The sequence below is a fragment of the Rhopalosiphum padi genome, chromosome 3 (assembly GCF_020882245.1).
Source record: "Rhopalosiphum padi isolate XX-2018 chromosome 3, ASM2088224v1, whole genome shotgun sequence".
NCBI classification, from domain to species: domain Eukaryota; kingdom Metazoa; phylum Arthropoda; class Insecta; order Hemiptera; family Aphididae; genus Rhopalosiphum; species Rhopalosiphum padi.
The window spans coordinates 80,692,443-80,713,751 of record NC_083599.1 but is presented as its reverse complement, the minus strand read 5'-3'; the positions used below and the strand labels follow the sequence as shown (position 1 = coordinate 80,713,751).

At 28.4% G+C, this 21,309-nt stretch overlaps 1 protein-coding gene and 1 pseudogene across 1 annotated transcript in view; both read right to left on the bottom strand.

Moving 5' to 3' along the window:
* Nucleotides 1-14,790, bottom strand: part of LOC132926100 (uncharacterized) — a 63,156-nt gene extending 48,366 nt beyond the window's left edge. The window contains exons 1-3 of the mRNA XM_060990441.1: nt 14,785-14,790; nt 10,387-10,564; nt 10,262-10,332 (exon numbers count right to left, since the gene is read on the bottom strand). Of these exons, the coding sequence (XP_060846424.1) occupies nt 10,262-10,332; nt 10,387-10,564; nt 14,785-14,790 (255 nt within the window). The remainder of the gene's footprint in view (nt 1-10,261; nt 10,333-10,386; nt 10,565-14,784) is intronic.
* Nucleotides 14,791-18,763: 3,973 nt separating this feature from the next.
* Nucleotides 18,764-20,553, bottom strand: LOC132926099 (uncharacterized; annotated as a pseudogene).
* Nucleotides 20,554-21,309: the final 756 nt, after the last annotated feature.

Here is a 21,309-nt window from a genome sequence, read left to right as displayed (position 1 = left end):
ATATATTTATTATTATCAAAACCCTGACACCCCTCGCCCACGGTTAAAATATATACCTTTAGCTTTCAAAAATTGTCAGGGGGGGCAAGAGGGGCACTTACAATTACGCCACTGATTGTTTATACTCAACAATTAATTAAACAAAATCAATAAATCATATAAAATATAAATTAATAAAATTACCTATTAAATAAAAAATATTGGTATAGATATTAATAATATTATTATATAGGTAAGTAGATAGTAATCTACCAGGGATCAGTAAATTTTATATATAATAGCTGAATTACCCGTCGTTGCCGGGTTTAAGTATAAAAAATGTCTACAGCCCAACTTTAACCGGACGGCCGCAGACCAAGACAGACGATTAATATAGATATACACATGTAAAAATTATTTTTACCGATTTCAACCCATTAAAATCAAAATTTTGATAAATCCTTTCTTAGTGCACGATGAAATTATTATAAAAATCTATCCTCGAAATTTCAAGTCGATAACTCAAATAGGTTCGGCTCTGCGTTGATTATTGGTAAAGTACATTTTCCTTTATATATAGAGATTCTAAAGGAGGATGATAATCATCAATTATAGGTACAAGGGATTCGGTGGAATGGACAATAGAAGTAAGCTCAACCTCAGAACTAAGAAATATACAATCAAGAGTACGACCTAAAGAGTTTTTAATAGAATTACATTGTTTTAAATTTAAAAGATTTACAAAAGAATTAAATAATATATTTCCAGGGACATTACCTTGAAAACTTGATTCAATAGACCAATCGAAGCTGTTTAAGTTAAAATCACCAGTTATAATAAAATGGTAATCAGGATTATTAAAGAATATAGACTCTATTATCATGATATGTATTGGACATGATTATAAAATAATGATTTTAGCACATTGAATCAATAACAGTTGTACATTGAAATAATAATAATTTTTTAGGAACCATATTATGTGAATAATAATTTACATAAAAATAATAAGTCTTTTTGTATTGACAATGAATACGTTTTGGGCACATGGCAGGTGCATAATTTTGAATAATAATTAAAACATCACAAGATAGTGAATAATAATAAGAACGCATGGCAACATGGCTGGGAGTGAAATAATAATTTGGGAAATACAGTTAGGATATATAGCGTGTCGCAAGTTTTTGGTGTTGTTATGTTTATTTGTTTTTTATATCTTTTTGTCATAATATGAATCTCGGTTCACAAGAGGCGATCAGTTTATAAAATGTAACCGACCCTCACAGGGTTACCGGCGGTGTATATATGTATCTTTTGAATCATAAGTGTTAGCGCCTATTAGCTGCTGCACAATAGGCGGCACTGCCTTGAGCGAGGATATTATGATATAAGGAATGTATTAGAGTGGTTGTAGTGAACTGTATAGTTAAGTAAATGTAAGAGATTTTAGAATTTGGTAACAACGGAAAAATGATATTGTGAATTTGAGAAATTAATGAGACGAGAAAAAATGTATAATATATGATGTTGGATTGACAGCACAATGCAAAAGTGAACGAGAACAAAATGTGGTGTAGGCACGGTGCCTTAAATTTAAATATGAGATGGAGTATGAAACAATGCCTCAGTGCCACCTACGAAAACGGAGAAAATTTGATATAATGATACTTTCCGTAGCACTGACGTAAAGAACTTTAGGCTTTAATTTAAGAAAAACATTTAAACATAACCGAAAACTGATGAGAATGATAATGACATTTATGATATGGGAAGCATAACAGCCGTAATCAGTAACCGACGGATAGTACCTGATAACTATCGCTGTATCAGAATGTGCCTCCGAGAAACGATATAGAACGTTACGCCAATGTGAAAATGATAACATGCACAGTTATTACTGCGCAAATAATAAGTTATTGTCCTTTTTTTTACATTAATAATAATAAATCAGCCACGAGGGCCATGAGGCTTGCGACAGCTGGAAATATATGGAAAAATGGTAAGAGGAGGGTCCCGCGTCTTGTGACGTCTTCATATCGCACTTTAAAACGGGGAACATAGGGGGAAATTATATTGCCCAGTGTGACAAATGACTGAATTCTTAATTCTGACGATGTTGACTCCGTGAAGTGGTTGATTCGGTCACCAGCGGCCCACAGATCTTGTTAGCCCATCATTCTGATGTTGAGAGTTAACAGGAACCTTTACAATAAATCGAACGCTGTAGGATATCACGAGGTGGAGGGTGTGTTGAGAATGTGATGAGTGCTAGGAGACGTAAACCGGGCCAGTACTTTAGACTGATTCAGTAGTTATGAAAAGAGTGATTTGTATTGAGATGCGGTGCTTGGCCGATGGTTGTTGACGGAGCTTTGACTTGGACACTTGGTAGTGGGGTAGGTCAATGTCGCCGTTATTAAATTGTACATTATAATGGGATTAACGGAATGCACTGCGTACGACACCTGATTTGACGACGACGGGGAAAAACGGCGGCAGCCGCCAGCGGCTGTATGTCGAGAGCATGAACACTGCTGTATTAGTCGAAGGGAAATTGTTATATAATAATGCTATTGCCTACGTGATAATAATTATGCGCGCGCGGATACCAGTAATAATATAATTTTTGAACAGATTAACTGGTGATAATCTGTTTGAGAATCCGCATTCTGTAAATGTATAATATTTTATCAGAGTCCTAAAATTCTGGAACATCACAAGTTATATTCTTATATTAAATTGTAGATTAATTTTGAAAAGATCAATAGGGAAGATTTTACATTGACAAAAATATAATATCGAAAAATAATAATTTTTGTTTAACAAATCATAACAAATTGATTGCAAAATAATAAATATAACAATTACAAAATATAACACGCATGTAAGGGGAAATGTTTTTGTTAAATTTAGTTTTAATAATATCAAATATGTAATGCGCTTTGTTTACTTTCCTCCTATTTGCCTGATTTCGGCACACGAGGCTTTTATGTCCGCTGTGCAATTCGTTCTTCTCCTTCACCCAGATTGTGTTTTCATATTTTGCCGTGACTTTAATTTGCCAGATGTAATATGGTCCAATGACGGTTTTGGTTTATTATACAACTCTATTTCGAATCCTAGAATACAATGTATCCCTGAAGCATTTGCGTTTTATAACTTTTTCCAGCACAATGATATTCAAAACTCTTTTGGTGGTATCTTGGACCTAGTGCTTTCTAACGACAAAAGAGTCTATGCCATAAAAGCTGAAATCTCAGCGGTGCCTTGCGATCCATACCATCCGGCTCTTGATATTATGGTAAAGTTGGATAATGTCTCCCCTTTATTAGATCGTTCCCATAATTATTTCGACTTCCGCCGTGCTCCCTATGTAGAAATTTGTAAATTCTTAGATTCATTTAATTGGTTGGAGACCATAATGTCTCTAGATGTCGATAAGACAGCTAATGCCTTGCACTTTAGCATTTTAAACTTTGTTCCAGAAAGGTTTTATGTACCTTTTATATTTCCGAAATGGTTTTCTAGTAATCTTAAACATATTGTTTTTAGTAAGAAACGGGCGCATGCGAAGTTTAAAACTTCACACTGCCCCCTTGACTAAGCAGAATGCTCTACACTTCGAGCTTCTTACAAGGCTAAGTATAGAAAATGCCATACTATCTTCATGTCTCGTACTGAGTCTATGCTAAAATCTAATCCTAGGTCGTTTTGGATTTTGTTCGCGTTCATAAGTCAAACAATGAGATTCCCCACACTGTGCATTTTGAGAACTTGAAAAGTTCGGGCAATAAATCCGTTTCGAATTTATTTTCCCTTTACTTTAATACAGTCTATGTTCCACCATTATCTAATGATTCTTCATCTCCATTCCTGTGCCATGACCTGCCTAGCACTTGCTCATTCATTTCGATGATATTGATGATGGCCTAGATGCTCTAAAAAATGTTAAGTCAGTAGGCCCAGATGGCTTACCAGATATTTTCTTGTACAATATTAAATTTTCACTATGTTTTCCACTGTGGCTACTTTTTAAACTTCCATTGATTGTGGAGTTTTTCCATCTATCCTTAAGATTAGCTCTGTCATTCCTATATTTAAATCGGGTGATAAAAACGATGTCAAAAATTATAAACCCGTTTCGATTTTGAGCCACATATCCAAACTTTTTGAACTACTAGAATTGAGAAATATTCAATTTTCTGTTAACTCAATTCTAATCGACGAGCGGTATGGGTTCAGACCAGGTTGCTCGGCCACTATGAATTTAATGGTATTTAACAATTTTGTTTTGGAGGCTTATGAACTGTAGTCGATAGGATTAGGCGTTAGGATAGGATAGGATTTAGGCAGGTGTACGAGATCGAATCCCGCTCCGGCGCTTTGATGACACTGCGAAATCATTTTTTTGCATTTTTTTTCACTTTTTTTCCAATGTTATTTTATTTATTATTTTAAAAATTATATATTATAATTGTTCTTTTACAATATAAGTATGTTACTTTAATTTCAATTTGTAAATGTTATTATTCTTTTATATTAAATATATATATATATATAGGTTTTTCTAACCAAAACAGAACTTGACCTGAGTGTATTTTGGGAATAATAAAATATTGTAATTATTTGTTTTAAGATTTAAAATAATTCAACGGATACGGTTGTATACATGGATACATATAATTTATATAGTTGTTATTACACATTTTACGATTATTACTATTACACGATTTTCTACAGATTTTCTAGCTTTTTCCGAGTTTTTCCGTATTCGTGTAGTATACGCTTTTATTATGCGTACCAAAATTCTATCGTGTAATCGTGACGAGCGATTGGGCGTGAGACAAAAGTCGTTCAATACATATATATATATATATATTATATACATAATAATAATAAATATAAATAAAATACGCATAAAACGGATATCGATTACAAATATATTCAAAAAAAAATTAACGAGAATGTCTGTGTGTGTGTGTGTAATGAAATACGAATTAAACTAGTAAAACGACGTACAACGCGAATTCGGTGACGGTTTCGAAACGGTTTAGGTGCTCGAGATTTTCCGTCGATACTCAACTCAAACAGTAGTCGATAAGATTAGGCGTTAAGATGGGATAGGATTTTAGGCAGGTGTAACAAGTTCGAATCCCGCTCCGGCGACATTCCCGGCGGCGCTTTAATTAACACTGCGAATCATTTTTTGCATTTTTTTCCAATGTTTTTTTTATTTTTATATGATTTTGCTGGCAACGTCGGTATATTTTTTTATTACTCTACTAATAAAAAGCAGTATTTCAATATTTATGTACTAATTTTTTTTTTTTTGAATATTGCAAGTGTTAAATATACATGTTTTGGTATCAGCTTTGTTATTATGTTTTTTGTAATAGTACTTATTAACTACCACTGAGTATGTTATATTATATTATTTATAGTATATATTATATAATATTATGTAAACACAATATGTGTAGTGTGTACGTATGGAATACTTAGAAAATATTTTAAGAGACTGTGCTATAATGTATTTATTAAAGTCATATACATCATGCACAACATGCAACATGCACACTAATATTTAATTACAACCTGATGTAATAAATGTATTGTGGATTATTTCACTTATAATGACTCATTATACTCACATCGTCCGCGATCCGACGCAGTCGGATTGCCTACCTGAGGGGTTTGGTAACACTTAAAGTATATTCAATTTTTAGCAAATAAAAAATTCAGATTTCATAATTTGCGCCCACATAGTCTGCAATTCGACGCAGTAAATAGGACGTAGATAAGACGTTAACACTTCGTTCGACTTAAACTTTTTCCCCTACTATACAACATCAGACTTTCGACGTCAGGAGGTATAACAATCCGCCGTAGGCGGATTGCCCAGCACAGGTATCGATTTACATCGAATGAGGACTGATAGCTAGACATTTAGTAACCATTTTTCATACTTATTTATTTTTTATACATTCAAAAAAGAACCGGCCAAGCCTCCAAACCAAACTATATATGTGTGCCCGATTTCTAGACACCCGACTACCATTTCTAACCGAATTTCCCTTGAAAAGATTTTCACTCGACCCCCTCGAAGGCGCCGGAGACGGCTTCTACAACCGTAGGATCTCGAAGGCGGGTTCCACAAGCCGGGAATCGAGGCATATATAATAATAATTTAATAAATAATATTATTATCGACGCCACGAACGTCTTATCAATTCCCGACAACAACCGCCTTATCATCATTCATCCCGATAGAAGACTCGCAGTAGTACCAATCAGCGGTAGGTCTTCCTTTTTTGAAAACTATCCACTTTCAAGCTCTTCCATCCGTCCTAGGGTATTCACTTACAGCGAGTTTCACTCAAAGCGAGGCACACTCAGAGTGAGGCACACCCGAAGCTAGTATTACTAATAATATTATAATAATATTATAGTCAAAATACGAAATATGCATTATAATATAAATAATATTATAATTTAATTTATTTGTAATCAAATTTTTATGCAAATAGTGCAAGACAAGTTATATTTTTATTCTAACCTAACATAGTTTGTAATATTTTAATAATAAATATTATTTATATTTGTGTCATTGAACCATATTGAAAGTAAGTTATTAATTAGTATCTATTAGGTTCAAAATTAATATTATTTTTCTAGTGCATACCAACTAGATGTAATTATTTATAATATTGTTTTAGAATGCCTTTATGCTGTACCTATGATTGCTGTAATAGATCTGAAAATGGCTTCATATTAAAAGTCTTTCCTAAAGATAAGGTGAAGCTTGCCTTGTGGGCATCAAAAGTAAAAAGGGACAAGTGGAAGCCAACAAACAATTCCTATCTTTGTGAAGTAAATATATATATTTTCAACCTATTTTAAAGAGAAGACAATTAAAAATATTAGTTTAGTATTATAATCATGACATGATACATAATTAATGTATTTGTCTTTAACACATTTAATTATTCAATATACCTAACAATAAAAATATAATAATATTATTTACTATACTAAAAAATAATTAATGAACAATCTTTTGGCCTTAAAGGAAATTAAATACTAACAGATTATAGTTAAATATTATCATTTAATTTTATTTATTTATTAAAAATAGTAACTATCAATGTAAATTACTATGAAATTAAATGTAAAAATATATTGATAGGTATTAGATACTATAATTATAGATACCAACTTTAAGTTGTAATTAATTATAAGGTTGTCAGTTACATATTTTTATTTTAAAATTTATAATTTTTTTATTATTATTGAATTGCTATTTTTATTTATAGAGTCATTTTGACGAAAGCCAATGGGAAAAGGTTAGAGTAGATGGTAAAAAAAAATTGAAGTTTTCTGCTATCCCTACAATTTTTACTCATCAACCAATTAAACCAATTCGAAAAATTCCAGTAAAAAGGTTACAGAACTCAACTCCAAGTCCGATTAAACGAACAAAATCTAATATAACTGAACATTCTTATGCGACAAGCCAACAACAATCAGAACCCTCCTATGATAAACCACCAAGTATAGATAATACATATACAAACATTAATATTATACCTGATGACACTTTAGAAAAAAACGATCTTTTAAAACAAATTTAATATTTAAAAAAAAAATTATCAAAACAAGGCCAATTAGTACACAAGTTATGTCAAAATAATAATCACACTCTTAAAATTAATTACAAACAAAATATTACATTTACTAAATTTTTGAAATCATTTTTAAACGTCAATCAAATAGCATCACTAAGTGTTAAAAATAAAAAAGGGTTTAAGTGGTCAAATGCCTCTATCAAAACAGCATTACGCTTAAAATTTGCCTGTGGATCAAATGGATATGAGGAACTTCTTGTACAAAATAACCCTTTACCATCTCTTAGAACAATATGCCGCAAATAACAAAAAATATCATTTCCAGTGGAATTCTTGAAGATGTATTTGAAATGCTTTCAATAAAAATTGCTTCTTTGAACAATTTTGAAAAAGAATGTGTATTAGTGTTGGATGAAATGTTTCTGACTGAAGGTATAAATTATGATGTTGCTTCAAAATCATTTATTGGAAATGTCACACTTCTTGAACATGAAGGTATTGCAAATCATGGTTTAGTATTTATGCTCGGTGGCATATTTAGTCGCTGGAAACAAACGGTGGCATACTATTTCACCAGCGATTCAGTTAAAGGTAGTGCATTGAAACAAATTATAAATAGTATAATTTCCAAAGCTGAAGCCATTGGCCTTCGAGTTAACTCAATAACTTCAGATATGGGGGCTTGTAATAAAGCTATGTGGGCTAGCTACGGAATTGGTTGTTCATTTTTAGGAAATATAAATAACTGAAATTAATATACTTGTCTATTATATTAATTTTTATTTATATGTAAATATATTGATTTGTTTCAAATAGTTATTCTGTAAGTAGGTACATAATATATTTTATTAATTTAAGGCTAAAGTTAATTAATTATTAGTCTACAAATTATCAAGTATTATATTATGTATAGCACATGCAATGTATGTAATTATATGGTTATTATAATGCAAATATATAAATATAAATTTATGCGTATATTTGACAAATCAGATTAAATTATATACTGAGGTAATATAAAACATATTAGTTTATTACATTTTAAAAAGGGGTGCGGGTGTTGCGTTTCAATAATCTTTGCTCTTCACCAAAATTTAGTTGCCATTCATCATGACCATAAACTATGTATACCTAATTAGTATAAAAAGGTATTAAACTACAAAAAATAAAAAAAAATAACCAAATGTTAAGATTTTCAGATTCCGAAATTTTGAACAACATAAATTCAAAATTATAAAGCGCGGGAATAGTTTGGACGAAAAATGGCTGCTATCAATTGAGTTGGCCACTCTCTTATTATCTAGGCACTCTAACCTACCCGATGTACTCCACGGAAAAATTTATAGAATAGACGCTTACATAATATTATAAATACCATAATCATTTTAATTTATAAATAAATAAAAATAATAAATTATAATTATTTATAGTTAATACAGTTAAGACTTAAAATTTAAACATTATTAATTAGTCAATATATAAAAAAAAAATTATTTCATTTAAAAATACTATTTTAAAGCAATTATTTGTTATACCTTTTAAAAATATAATTTTAAGACATCAACACGGTAAAAAATTGCCCAGGCTTGATTATAATGATAAAAAAATAAAATTGTGCCCCTAGGTATAGATTGTATATTCCAAATAAAGAAAATAAATTCAAATAACCAAAAAATATTTTTCGTACTCAATTTTAATAACTCAAAACTATTCATGGAACTCATTTAATATTACTGATTTATACACCGAGCCACCGAGGTCACAACTCTCATCGATACTATAAACAAACCTTTGCTTTGTAGGAAACGTGTCGGAATATAGCTGAATAATGAAAAAGATGACTACAGTAGTACAGTACTAATCGGTAATTACACATTTTCTTATTTCCAATATTTGAAATTGTTCTGTATCGTGTTTTTAAGATAGGGCGTCCCGGTTTAACCAAATGTCCCGGTTTCCTGAGAAAGTGTTTCGTGACAGTGATTTGTCCCGGTTTTAAAATTGTACTCAATAGAAAAACCATTTTTCAATTAGGAAAACACATTATCATCTTACATATTATAGTGATAACAAAAAAAGTTGTTGAAATTAGTTTTGTTTTGTCGGGTTCAAATACAGCTGTGAAACGTGTATTTTCGCTCATGAACAGAACATGGACAAATTCAAGAATGGTAAAAGATTTTCTTATTATAAAAACGTGCTTCAAAGCTTCAATAATACATCTTATGAAGAATTCTACGACTAAATTTTAAAAAACAAATCTTTATTAAAATAAGTTCATAGATCAGCCAAATATTTAGTAAACTACACAGAAGAAACCCTAGAATCCGAAAATTCCAAATACTTATTATTAGATTTTTTTATTTTGTTTCTTTTACCGACAACTGTAAAATTTGATTTCAAACGAATGTAAACCATAATTCATAAATAATATAAATTGGTGATAGGTGTTTGTATAATATTGCTTGCATATATAATTTATTATAAAAAAATAAATAAATATTATTTATTTATATTTATAGGTTTCCATTCAAAATGACCCAGGTTCAGGAAATTATAATCTGGTAATCCTATCCTATCTTAAGAATAATTTTGAAATCGATTTGAATAGTATATTGTAGTGTCAGAGACATCTAGCGTCTAATAATATATCTAACCTGTTGCTCAGACAATTCCTGGAACCATTGGGGTCCAGTGACTTGTTTTCTATTGATTTTTGTTATTTGTTCTGAAAAATATAAATTTTAACTATTATCGAATATTTCACGTCCTTCGTTCATACTCGTTTGTCTCTTAAACTCTTGGTAATTCTTCTTGGCCAAACAATAATTTTTAGTCACGATCGCGTGTTGTGCCATTTGCTTTCGTTCTACGGTTTCCTCATAATATTCTCGATAAATCGATTTATTCAAAATGTTATCACGTACTTCCAATGAAACTTTGTTGTTGGGAATTCTACCCTGTGGATAAACATGTAGGAAATATATTATCTAATTTTTAAATATGTATGGTTATTGTCCGTGAAAATTTGAACTCATTTCAAAACAATGTATGTACAATTACATATATTTTTTTGTTAAAATGTTACAATATACTAGTACAAAGAAAAAACAATCTACTATACAAATTAACGTTGATGTTTCTTTGTTGTACTCTATGAGATTTAAGTTATTATCAAATATTAGGGTGCTTCTTTTAAATTTTTCATGTATTGCACCCTAATTTGTTTATTACTATAAATTAGTCATTTTTTGTAAAATTTGGTTTTGATTAATCATCCCTTTCCCGCGAGGTTCGATAAATGGTTAAAAAGGGTAGTTTTTATTTTATTCAAAAACTATAACAAGCATACAAATGTTAAAAAATATAATTGTATACATAATATTTTATATGAAAAACAATTTAACTAAATTTATTGAGAATACATTAGTTTGCTAGAAAAAAATATCTCACAGTTTTTCGTGTATTTGTCAAAATAGATGTTTTGCTTATATATTACTAGAGCAAAAATTAGAGTGTGATATTCTATATTTACCATAAGGACATTATACATTTGAAGTTGTACTGATAATTACTTTTGTAATAAAGATGATCTGCCTTAGATGTACCAATTTTTTAATATTTTCAAAAGTCTTGGCCAAATATTAACGTTAAAAACTTTTATATTAAATTAGAAGATAATTATATTTTTTAATCAATACAAGTCCTAAAAGAAGAAATATCAATATTCTACATAAATCAATTGCAACAATACCATTCTCGAGATGATTATAAGGAAATATCTACTAGTACTAACTATTATATTTCTCGATCAAACGATTGCTAATGGCATATTTTTTCAAGTTCCTGGATCTATAAACCACACTAGATAGATGGCAAAAACTATTTATTCATTGAAAATTGTTTTGTATTGAAACGAAATTAACTTTAAAAGAAAATAATACTTTTCATGACTTGAGTATAGTTGTGTGTTTTTTTATAGTTTAATTATACATAAAATAGTAGTTTTGTGCTCTCTTTCCTTCTCAAGCATCATACAGGGATTTAGATTTTATACAAATTACTATATTGGATGACGCTATTGAAAGACATAGATATTTCTAAATCAATATTAAATGAAATGTATGGACTTTTATGGTACTTAATACCACAAGTGGCTTCTAGCATTTTTTTTATGATAATGTTTCATCTCAAACAAAGATAAAAATGGTGAAATTAATAACGTTTTAGGAGTATAAAAATAAAAATATTGATGAGTGATGACTATATCATCCCAATCCAATAATTACCCAAGAAGCTTTCCGCTTATATTAATTGGCCTAAGGTTAGGGCTTAACTTCAATTGAATATATGTAGATAGAATATCACGAACAAAATAAATATTTTTTATATAATTTGATTTAATATAATAATTATTTTTATTTTACATTATCATAAACATGGAGTATGTCATACACTCGATAAAACTATAATTTTAAACAGTTCAAAAAATTTAAGTGGCTAATTGCAAAATCATTTTTTGATTTTAAAAGCATTGTGATTGAAAAAATTCGGATCTACTTAACAGGTAGATTAGGCACACCGTGTATTAAAACAATATAATAATTTAGCATTTAAATATGTTGCCACTAACATTTTTTGTTGTCCTGCATAAGTTTTCCGGACAACATTTCTAATTACATTGATTATTTACAAAAACGCCAATGAAAATGGTTTTGTCCAAAATATATATATTTACAATATGTGTACATAATTTAATAGATAACCCGGAGAAGAACAAGATTATTTTTGATCGAGGAACAAATTATGTAGCACACGTTCAGAGCTATTCTAATTTCACTACATCCATTCTGATTGGGTTTCTAATGCTCCTGCATTAATTTAGCCATCGCATTTAGTTTTAAAATATGATATTCATACGGTGAATAAAGAATAAGCCATTTTGTTCAAAATTATGCTATTCTTAAAATGTTTGCTATAGCCTTATAGCTTATGGATCGGTTGGTGGAGTAACATTTAAAAATAAGATAAATACAAGTTGTTTTGCCCCAGAAAACTTGAATTTTAGAAATTCTAAAAATTAACGAAAAAAATCAAAATACAATATTGAAGGTTATCCCAAAATCATCTTTCCCGATATAAGTATGCAAAGCACTTGATTGTATGGACAATTTTAAAGGAAGTGGTTTAATAACATACATTTTAAGCTGCTTTTAAAATGACTGATAATTTCTTTTAAATAAGCAAAATATGTTGTAAATTTTATCATAACACAATAACTCAAATAATCAAGTTAAAAAAAAAAAATACAAGGTTTTTCGATGGAATTTCCAAGGGAAAAAAGGAAGGAAATAACATTAATTCCTGGAACTAATATAATATCAGCTACATTTGGTTTTTGAATTTTACATGTAATGAAGAAATGGAACTGAACCGTCGATAAATCAAATGAAAATATAAAAATTCTTTAAATTGGAATATTTATCTTAGTGAAGGTCAAAATTGGAAAACGTAGTGCAATGACATTTATATTATGTATTTATCTTGCTATGATAAAATTTTAGTTGTGTGTATTTATTAGTGTACGACTAAAGTTATTGGCATTTACAAAAATTATTATATGCTTTTAAAGTTAATATTAAAAAAGGTAATTTAGACGAGACAAACAAACTCACATAATATCTATCAGATGTATTGAATTATCAAAGTTTTGATATAGATTGCGTAGTTTTTTAAATATAACTTCAAACTTGTATGCTCATTTGTTTAATTATTATTAAATTAATAAAGATAAATATCCTACACGACAATATGAAAACTTGGATAAGTTTTAAACACTCTTTACCCGGCTCTTTATTCATTAGTTTCGAAGATCTACAATTTTATCGTAGATGAAAAAGCTATTTATTGTTTAGGAACTTATATAATATTTCATTTTTAAAATTATATAGTTAAGTATTAATTTAATGAAACAAAAATATTAAAGCTATACGTAAACTAAACATGTATTTCCATAAAAAGTTATGAAAATCTAATATGAATACATATTGAATAGAAATCTTTCTCTGTATATTTAACAAAATTAGGTTGTTACTCAGTTTCGTTGCACTTACCTATTATAACAAATACTAATTTTCTATAAAAAATCTTTCTGCATTGTAATTTTTCCTACTGTTACTAAAACACAATAATGAACAGCCCAAATAAAACGATTATTTGGATGATGGTAGAGGAAAGGATACTCTCAAGGATAATCTTAAGCTGGCTACGCTACTGGATTGATTTGAAATTTTAGATTTAGATATATGAACCAGTGTAACCATCATGAAAATAAGAAAACAACTTAAAAAATAATGTTAATTGTTAATATGAATGAATTATATATTGCTGTGAATGAAAACATAAATGGTTAACATTAATTATATGTCAAGATAAACAAGTATAGTATGTATAGTGACAAGAATAACATATCTTCCTACAAGACCTAGATATAAGTTATAGTTAAAAATCAAACTAAGTACTTTAATTAAAATGAGGCAATGCAAGGTAGGAGTAGATTATAGGAAGTTTCTCTAATTTAATAATTAAGTATACATATTTTTAAACTCAAGAGAACAGTAAATACAATATTTTAATCTTTTGTATCTAACCTTGATATTAATGATATTTATGAAATGACAACTCTAATCGCGAGTTCTTACTTCCGTTAGAATGGAAATTATTGAAATAATGTATTAATATAATAACAGATACAATTAAATAAAAAGTACTCAATCTTAATTGTGCCGAATAGTTTCATATTCCAATAAATAAAATAACTAAATTTGCAGTCAATTATGAAAAATACCGAATTGACTTTTAGAATAATATTTCGTTATAATTATATCAATAGAATTAGTTTAGTTGAATTTATTACTGATACTCCTCTTAATACAAAGTTAAAAAAACAATATAAAATGATTCAAAAGTATACACATTGCGTTATTAAAAATACTAGAATATCATTCTGTAGTTATACGTACATAAAAAAGTTACCATAGATTCTATTAACTACAATATATATACTTATTTGCTTACCTACTAGAACATACAGCACTCTAGAAATTAGAATCATTAAAAATAACAATTAAATTGAGAATAAAAAATATTGAAATAAATTTAAAAATATATTTTTACTCACCACCATTTTGCTGAATTATATTCTATGACAAGATAATACAGATAATACCTACCTATATCAGTACTTTATATTTTAATAAAATTGTTTTTACGTAATAGGTTTACAGAAATAGTTAAAATAACATTGTTTACTTTGGTTTTGAATAATTTAAAATGAAAGAGGTACATTATACAGTTTGTAAACATATTTGATTATCGTAGTGACCAATTAAAAAACAATTTAAAAATTTAAATTAATAAATCAATTTTATAATAACTTCCATAAATAAAATTAATATCCAACCACACGATTTTATTAGTTGTATGGAACATTGATGCAAGATTACTAAGATTAGATGTATTTTATTGTTTGCGTTGATACAGTAGAATACTGTTCATTTGTGCAGCTGGCTATTTAAAATATTTCCGCCCTTGTAAAAATTGTTTACCCCCTCCCCCTCAGCCACGTACTTACACATATAAAATATTTATATATTCGTTATTTTATTTTTTTTTTTAGCTATTATAATAATAATTATGTTTAATAACAAAAAAAAACACTGCTAAACTTATTATAACCTTATATAATAATTTAAAAAATAATTGTACTCTTATACAGTTCAAAATTTCATTTTTCGTGTTTTTTTAGTAACAAATTCATCTATAACATTTTCAAAATTAATTTTTGAAGCTAATTCACATTCATTCGATATAATACTCATATTTGTCAATTTTTCCTGTGACATTATTAATAATTAATATAATAATAATTGGTATAATATATGGTATATTTTATTCTGGATTTGGCGCCTCTTTTTTCGTTGAGCCCCTGACCTAGGCCAGTTTCGCCAAGCCGAGCTAGCTACGGCTCTGATTTTACACGTTCCCTACAACTCCATTTTAACCATATTGAGTGGTCGACATAAAGAACGATTCAAACAACGGTAACTTGTATTCGTTGTATGGCATTGATTTTATTATTTGTACAATTTGATGCATACACATCGACAATAGTTGATAAAATTCGGAAATGACATCAGCGTGATCATCGAGTGGGAGGAAATTGTGGTATAGTGCTGCTTGATCATCATTCGAGCTGCGTAGAATTGGTGTTATATTGTTATTAATTTATCATAGTGCTTTAAATTTAATACTTAATATATAAGATATTTTTGAAATGATCAATTGTTTTAAAGTCTACATATAAAAATCAATTTACCTGTTGATCTTGGCAGCATTATAGCCTTTACAGCGTATTTTTTACGTTTTTCAACATATGATATTTACATTTTCAATTGAAGTAGAATATTTTTTGTATAATAATTTATTGTTGATAAACTTTTTTTTATTTTTAATAAAAAATTTAAATCAGTAAAAATTTCACCTATTATTAATAATTGAAAAAATGTAAAAGGAAAAACAGGAATATCAATGATGAATATTGTTTTATATTTTCCCATAATTTAATTATTGTTCTCGTAAGTCTTAATAGGTATAAGTATAGGTAATATATAGGTAAATTTGTTAAAAAAATAATTTTAAATACATACGATTCAATTAAAATCTGAAATATTATAAAATATTTGACTCTCATGCACAATATGTACAAACATATTTTGTTACATATACAATAAGCAAACATAATCAAACACAAAAGAACAAATAAACTTAAAATCATAACGTAATATTAGTTGATAGATATAGATATAGATAGATATACCTATATATTATAGATATTATAATAGTTATTGTCACTTTCGATTTCTATCATTTTAAAATGATAAAAACATGACATAACAATAATTAAAATAATCTTTATAATATCGAAATAATTATGTAAGAAAAAAACAAAATTTAAATGTTTTAACACTTTATTTTTTACATTATAATATATGTATATAAAAATAAATACAGTGAAACTTCCATTTAATGAAATTTTCTGTTTAACGAAATATTTTTAAGAACTATGACCTTCATCAGGCCCGGTCATAGGGAACTATGCGCCCTGGGCAAGGAAAATTAATGCGCCCTCTAGTCCAGGTTAAGTATTTTTTACTCAGAAGTCAGAATAAAAAACAAACTGTTTTAATTAATTTTTATTACTGAAATAAATTTAAAGTAATCATTTTTATAATAATATTAAGTATAATATATTTAATAGGTAGGTATGTTTATATTTAGTATAATCTTCATATAAATAACTTGAATTACAAAAACTATTATTAAAAAATTAATATCTGAACTCTGAAGGCGCCCCTAATATATTGGCGCCCTGGGCGGTCGCCCAGCTCGCCCACCCCTAAGACCGGCCCTGACCTTCATTGTTAATTACACGTAAATTTATCTCCAAATAACGAATCTGATGTTTCTATATAACGAAATAATTATTCGATAAAAACCAGTTTTTGTAAATGTTGTCACTATCAAATTGATAGTTAATGTCATAGTTCTAAAATTGTACATGAACAATGTACCCGATAAAGATAAGACACCGAAGGTAGGCAAACTGATGAATTTTAGTGTTGTACACTTCAGTTCCAATATTGGTGTATACGAGTATACATTATTTCGTTTTCTCTTCGTCCGTACAAAAAAAATGTCAAAACGTAAATGTTTATCCATCGCCGATAAATTTTAAATTTTAAACGAAGTTGATAAAGGGGACTGCCGGTAGAAGTGAAAACTTCTTTAGGCACGTTGGGCACCCCGTAAGAAAGCATTTGCGGTTGAGGAAAAAAGTATGAAATCGCGACACCGCCACCGCCACCGAGAGTACATGTACATAGATACTGTGGTATATACTGTTATACTTAAGTGTGAGCGTGTATGTGTATATATACTAGAAAAATTTCACTTCGTTTTTAAAAATTTTGTAATGCTTAGGAAATAATGTACCACGAATTGTTTTATTGTTTTATTGTGGCGGTGTCGCGAGATCATACTTTTTTCCTCACTCGCAAATACTTTCTTATACGGGGTGCCCAACGTGTCTAAAGAAGTTTTCACTTCAAAAAAAAGATATTGCCGCAAAATATAGTATTCCAACAAGTTCTCTATCAACCATTTTGAAAAACCGTGAAAACGTAACCATTCAAATGAAAAATTCTTCTCTCCTCGGCAATAGAAAACGAATGAAAATTTGTGTCTATGAAGAAGTTGACAACGCTGTTCTTAAATGGATGACTTGTATACGAAATAACAATCTGCCTATATCAGGTTCGTTAATAAAAAAAAAAGCAATTTATTTTGCTCAGAAATTTGGTTTTATCGATTTTCGTGCAAGCTCTGGAAGGTTAGATAAATTTAAATCGAGACATAATGTTGTGTTAAAAGTTATTTGTGGTGAGAGTGCTGATGTCCAAGAAAATGACTGTGATACATGGAAATTAAATGTTTTACCAAAATTAATTGAAAAATTCAATCCTAAAGATATTTTTAACGCTGATGAGACAGGTTTATTTTTTAAATGTTTACCAAACAAAACGTTAACTTTTAAAAATGACAAATGTTTCAGAGGTAAGCATAGTAAAGAGCGAGTTACTTTGATGGTGTATTCTAATATGACTGGAATTGAAAAACAAAAACTTCTAATTATTGGAAAAAGCAAAAATCCAAGGTGTTTCAAAGGCATAAAATCACTTGAAACAAATTACGATTTTAATAAAAAAGCGTGGATGACATCAATCATTTTTGAAAAGTGGTTACTAGATATTGATCAAAAAAAGAGTCAAGAAAATCGATTACATAATTATTAATCGTATAAATAACAGACGTATTAAAAAAATATAATATATTGATTAATTATTAATACACAAAAATCATAATTTAAATTTCTAAAAATTATATTTAACAAATATACAGATATACACTTAAAAATAAAATATATATAGAATATAATATGTATTCTTAAAAAATATATATAACTATACTTGCCTACATAGTGTGAATAAATTTAAATTTACATGAAATATAATTTTATTTTAAATTATTAAAGTGTATTATTATGTTTGAATCATGGACTTTGGATAATAACCTAAATTTATATTTTCTAAAGCTCATTTTTTTTTTATACAAAATTTTATACTTAAGTATAATAATATAACAGCTATTATCGTAATCAAATATTTATTTGTATATACAAATTAGGTTTTTTCTAATGTAAGTGAATTTAATAATTTTTCTTGTTGATCTAATTTTGCGTTTATTTTATCGAAAGACTTTATCAAATTTTTAATTTTTAATTTCATCTAAATGAATGGGTTTTGGATATAGTCGATTAACTGCAATATTACAGCACGAATCATTTAAAAGGCTTAACTCTAAAGGTTGTGTTACAAATGACGATTATAATATTTGTTCTGTTATTATAACGCCCTGAGTCGTTTGAGCAAGACAACCAGCTTTCAGGAATAATTTACCAGAACTTTTTAATGTTAGCTTATGAATAAAAGATCGTTTATTACAAATTATCGTGATTATAGTAGGCTTTTCACATACAAAGTACCAATTATTTTTGAAAAATGATGGGTACCATAACTTTTTTTTAAATTCAGGGATATAAGTATCACATTGGGTAGGTTTGGTTATAGAATTTTTTAATATTTCTGTTACACAAGTGGGATCAGTAACACTATTGTGTATGATTTCATTAAAACCACAAACAAAAGTGTTAGCAACTTTTACACAGTTATTGGTATTTGACCAAATAAAATAATTTGTCATTAAATCGTCTGTTATTAAGTACATTGGATTTTCAGTCATATGTATAAATTGTCCTAATTTATTGATTGGAACATATATCGGTAGAATATAATATAATTTGAAAATGTCGATGATACATAATGGAATTATTATTGAAAATATTAGTCGATCATTCATTGGGTGAAGGTCTATGTGTAATATTTTGTATATTTCTTGTATATTATCTTCATTAAATTTTATAGGGAATTGTAAATTTTCCGGCAGGATATTTTCCATTCGTTTTATTTCCGACAAAAACTGATCTGGAGTAATTATAAAAACATCCAATTTATTCGTTTGAACGTTTGAAATTATTCTTTGCAACCTCGTTACAAATATATCTAATTCACTAATATTATTTTCAATCAGGGATATTAATCTTAGAATAATAATTTGTTTATTTTCGTCTGCTAATTCAATATTCATGGTGTTAATAGTGTTTTCAATTTTTTTCATATTTTTATCAAATAATAATTTATTGTCATTAAATGTTGTTATGGTTTCATTAAAATTTGTTATTGTGCTCCTTAAAATAGAAACTTGGTCTTCAACTATGTGTATCATATCTTTTTGATCATTCTCTAATTTGTTAATCGAACTATCATACCTTCTTCATCAGCGTCGGCAATGCCGAACATCCACTGTAATGCCGAACCCCCCCGATTCAAATGATCGCCTAACCTTTTTACTATGCCTAGCCATTTGTCTATTAGTCTGTGTATCTGTATTAATTTTTTTTACACGCTTTTCCAACTGATTTAGAGTTATTTGGTATGTGTTATTAATTGCAAATGAGTTGATTGATTTTAACATGTTATTTACACCGATAAGGCTATTGATTAGATATTTTAAATCTATAAATGTATTAATAGTCCAACTACTTTTACATAATTTACTTTCTCCTATTATCTCGTACTGTAATCCTGGACTATTGGTGGTAAGAGTGAGGTTATAAAATGCAGCATCTCGATTTTCACTGGAAATAATATGATTGGTTAGCAGCAATAGTAGCATGGTACGACAAATCATATTCCAGGCATCCATTTTTGTTGTAATTCTATGATAAATAATTTTTATACTATTATAAAAAATATATAATAACAAAAATATGTATATAAATTATAGGTATTTCGTACTTACTTGGTATAATATTTTGACCAGGGGCGTGCCCAGGATTTCTTTTTGGGGATGGTTTAGTTTAACCTTAAAGTTTTAAAGTTAAACTTCAATACTTAGAACAATATAATTCAAATAAATGTAAGTATATACTAGATTAATAAAAAACAATTTAATATTTCATATAAATTTGTTTAGTCAAAAATAAAATAAAAATTAATAAATTAGTTATCTATAAAATAAAGTCCATTATTCTTGATACTGATGCAAACTTTGATACAACTTCATCTGGATTTACCTGGTAAAATATACCATTACATTCAGAAAGAAGTTGTAATGCATTTGATGGTCTTTCATTTTTGTCTATTTTCAGCCATTTCGTTTTCGAGCAAGAACTCTTCTTTTAAAGCACCACTATCTGGTAATACAGAACTATATAAATCTAAGCATTCTCCAGACGGCCCTTTAGAAGTATTTGAAATATGATTTGAAAGTAAAGTTTCTAAGGAAGATATAACTTCTTTGTGATTTAAGAAATGTTCGCTAAGATGAGTTGTCATATGATCTAAAAATGGTATAAATACAGATCTTTTGTAATATTCCTGAGGGGAAGTTGATGGAACGTTATTTCGATTATTTTGTTTTTTTATACAACGTGGTATACTAACATCGCACCCTAACTCGTCAAGTG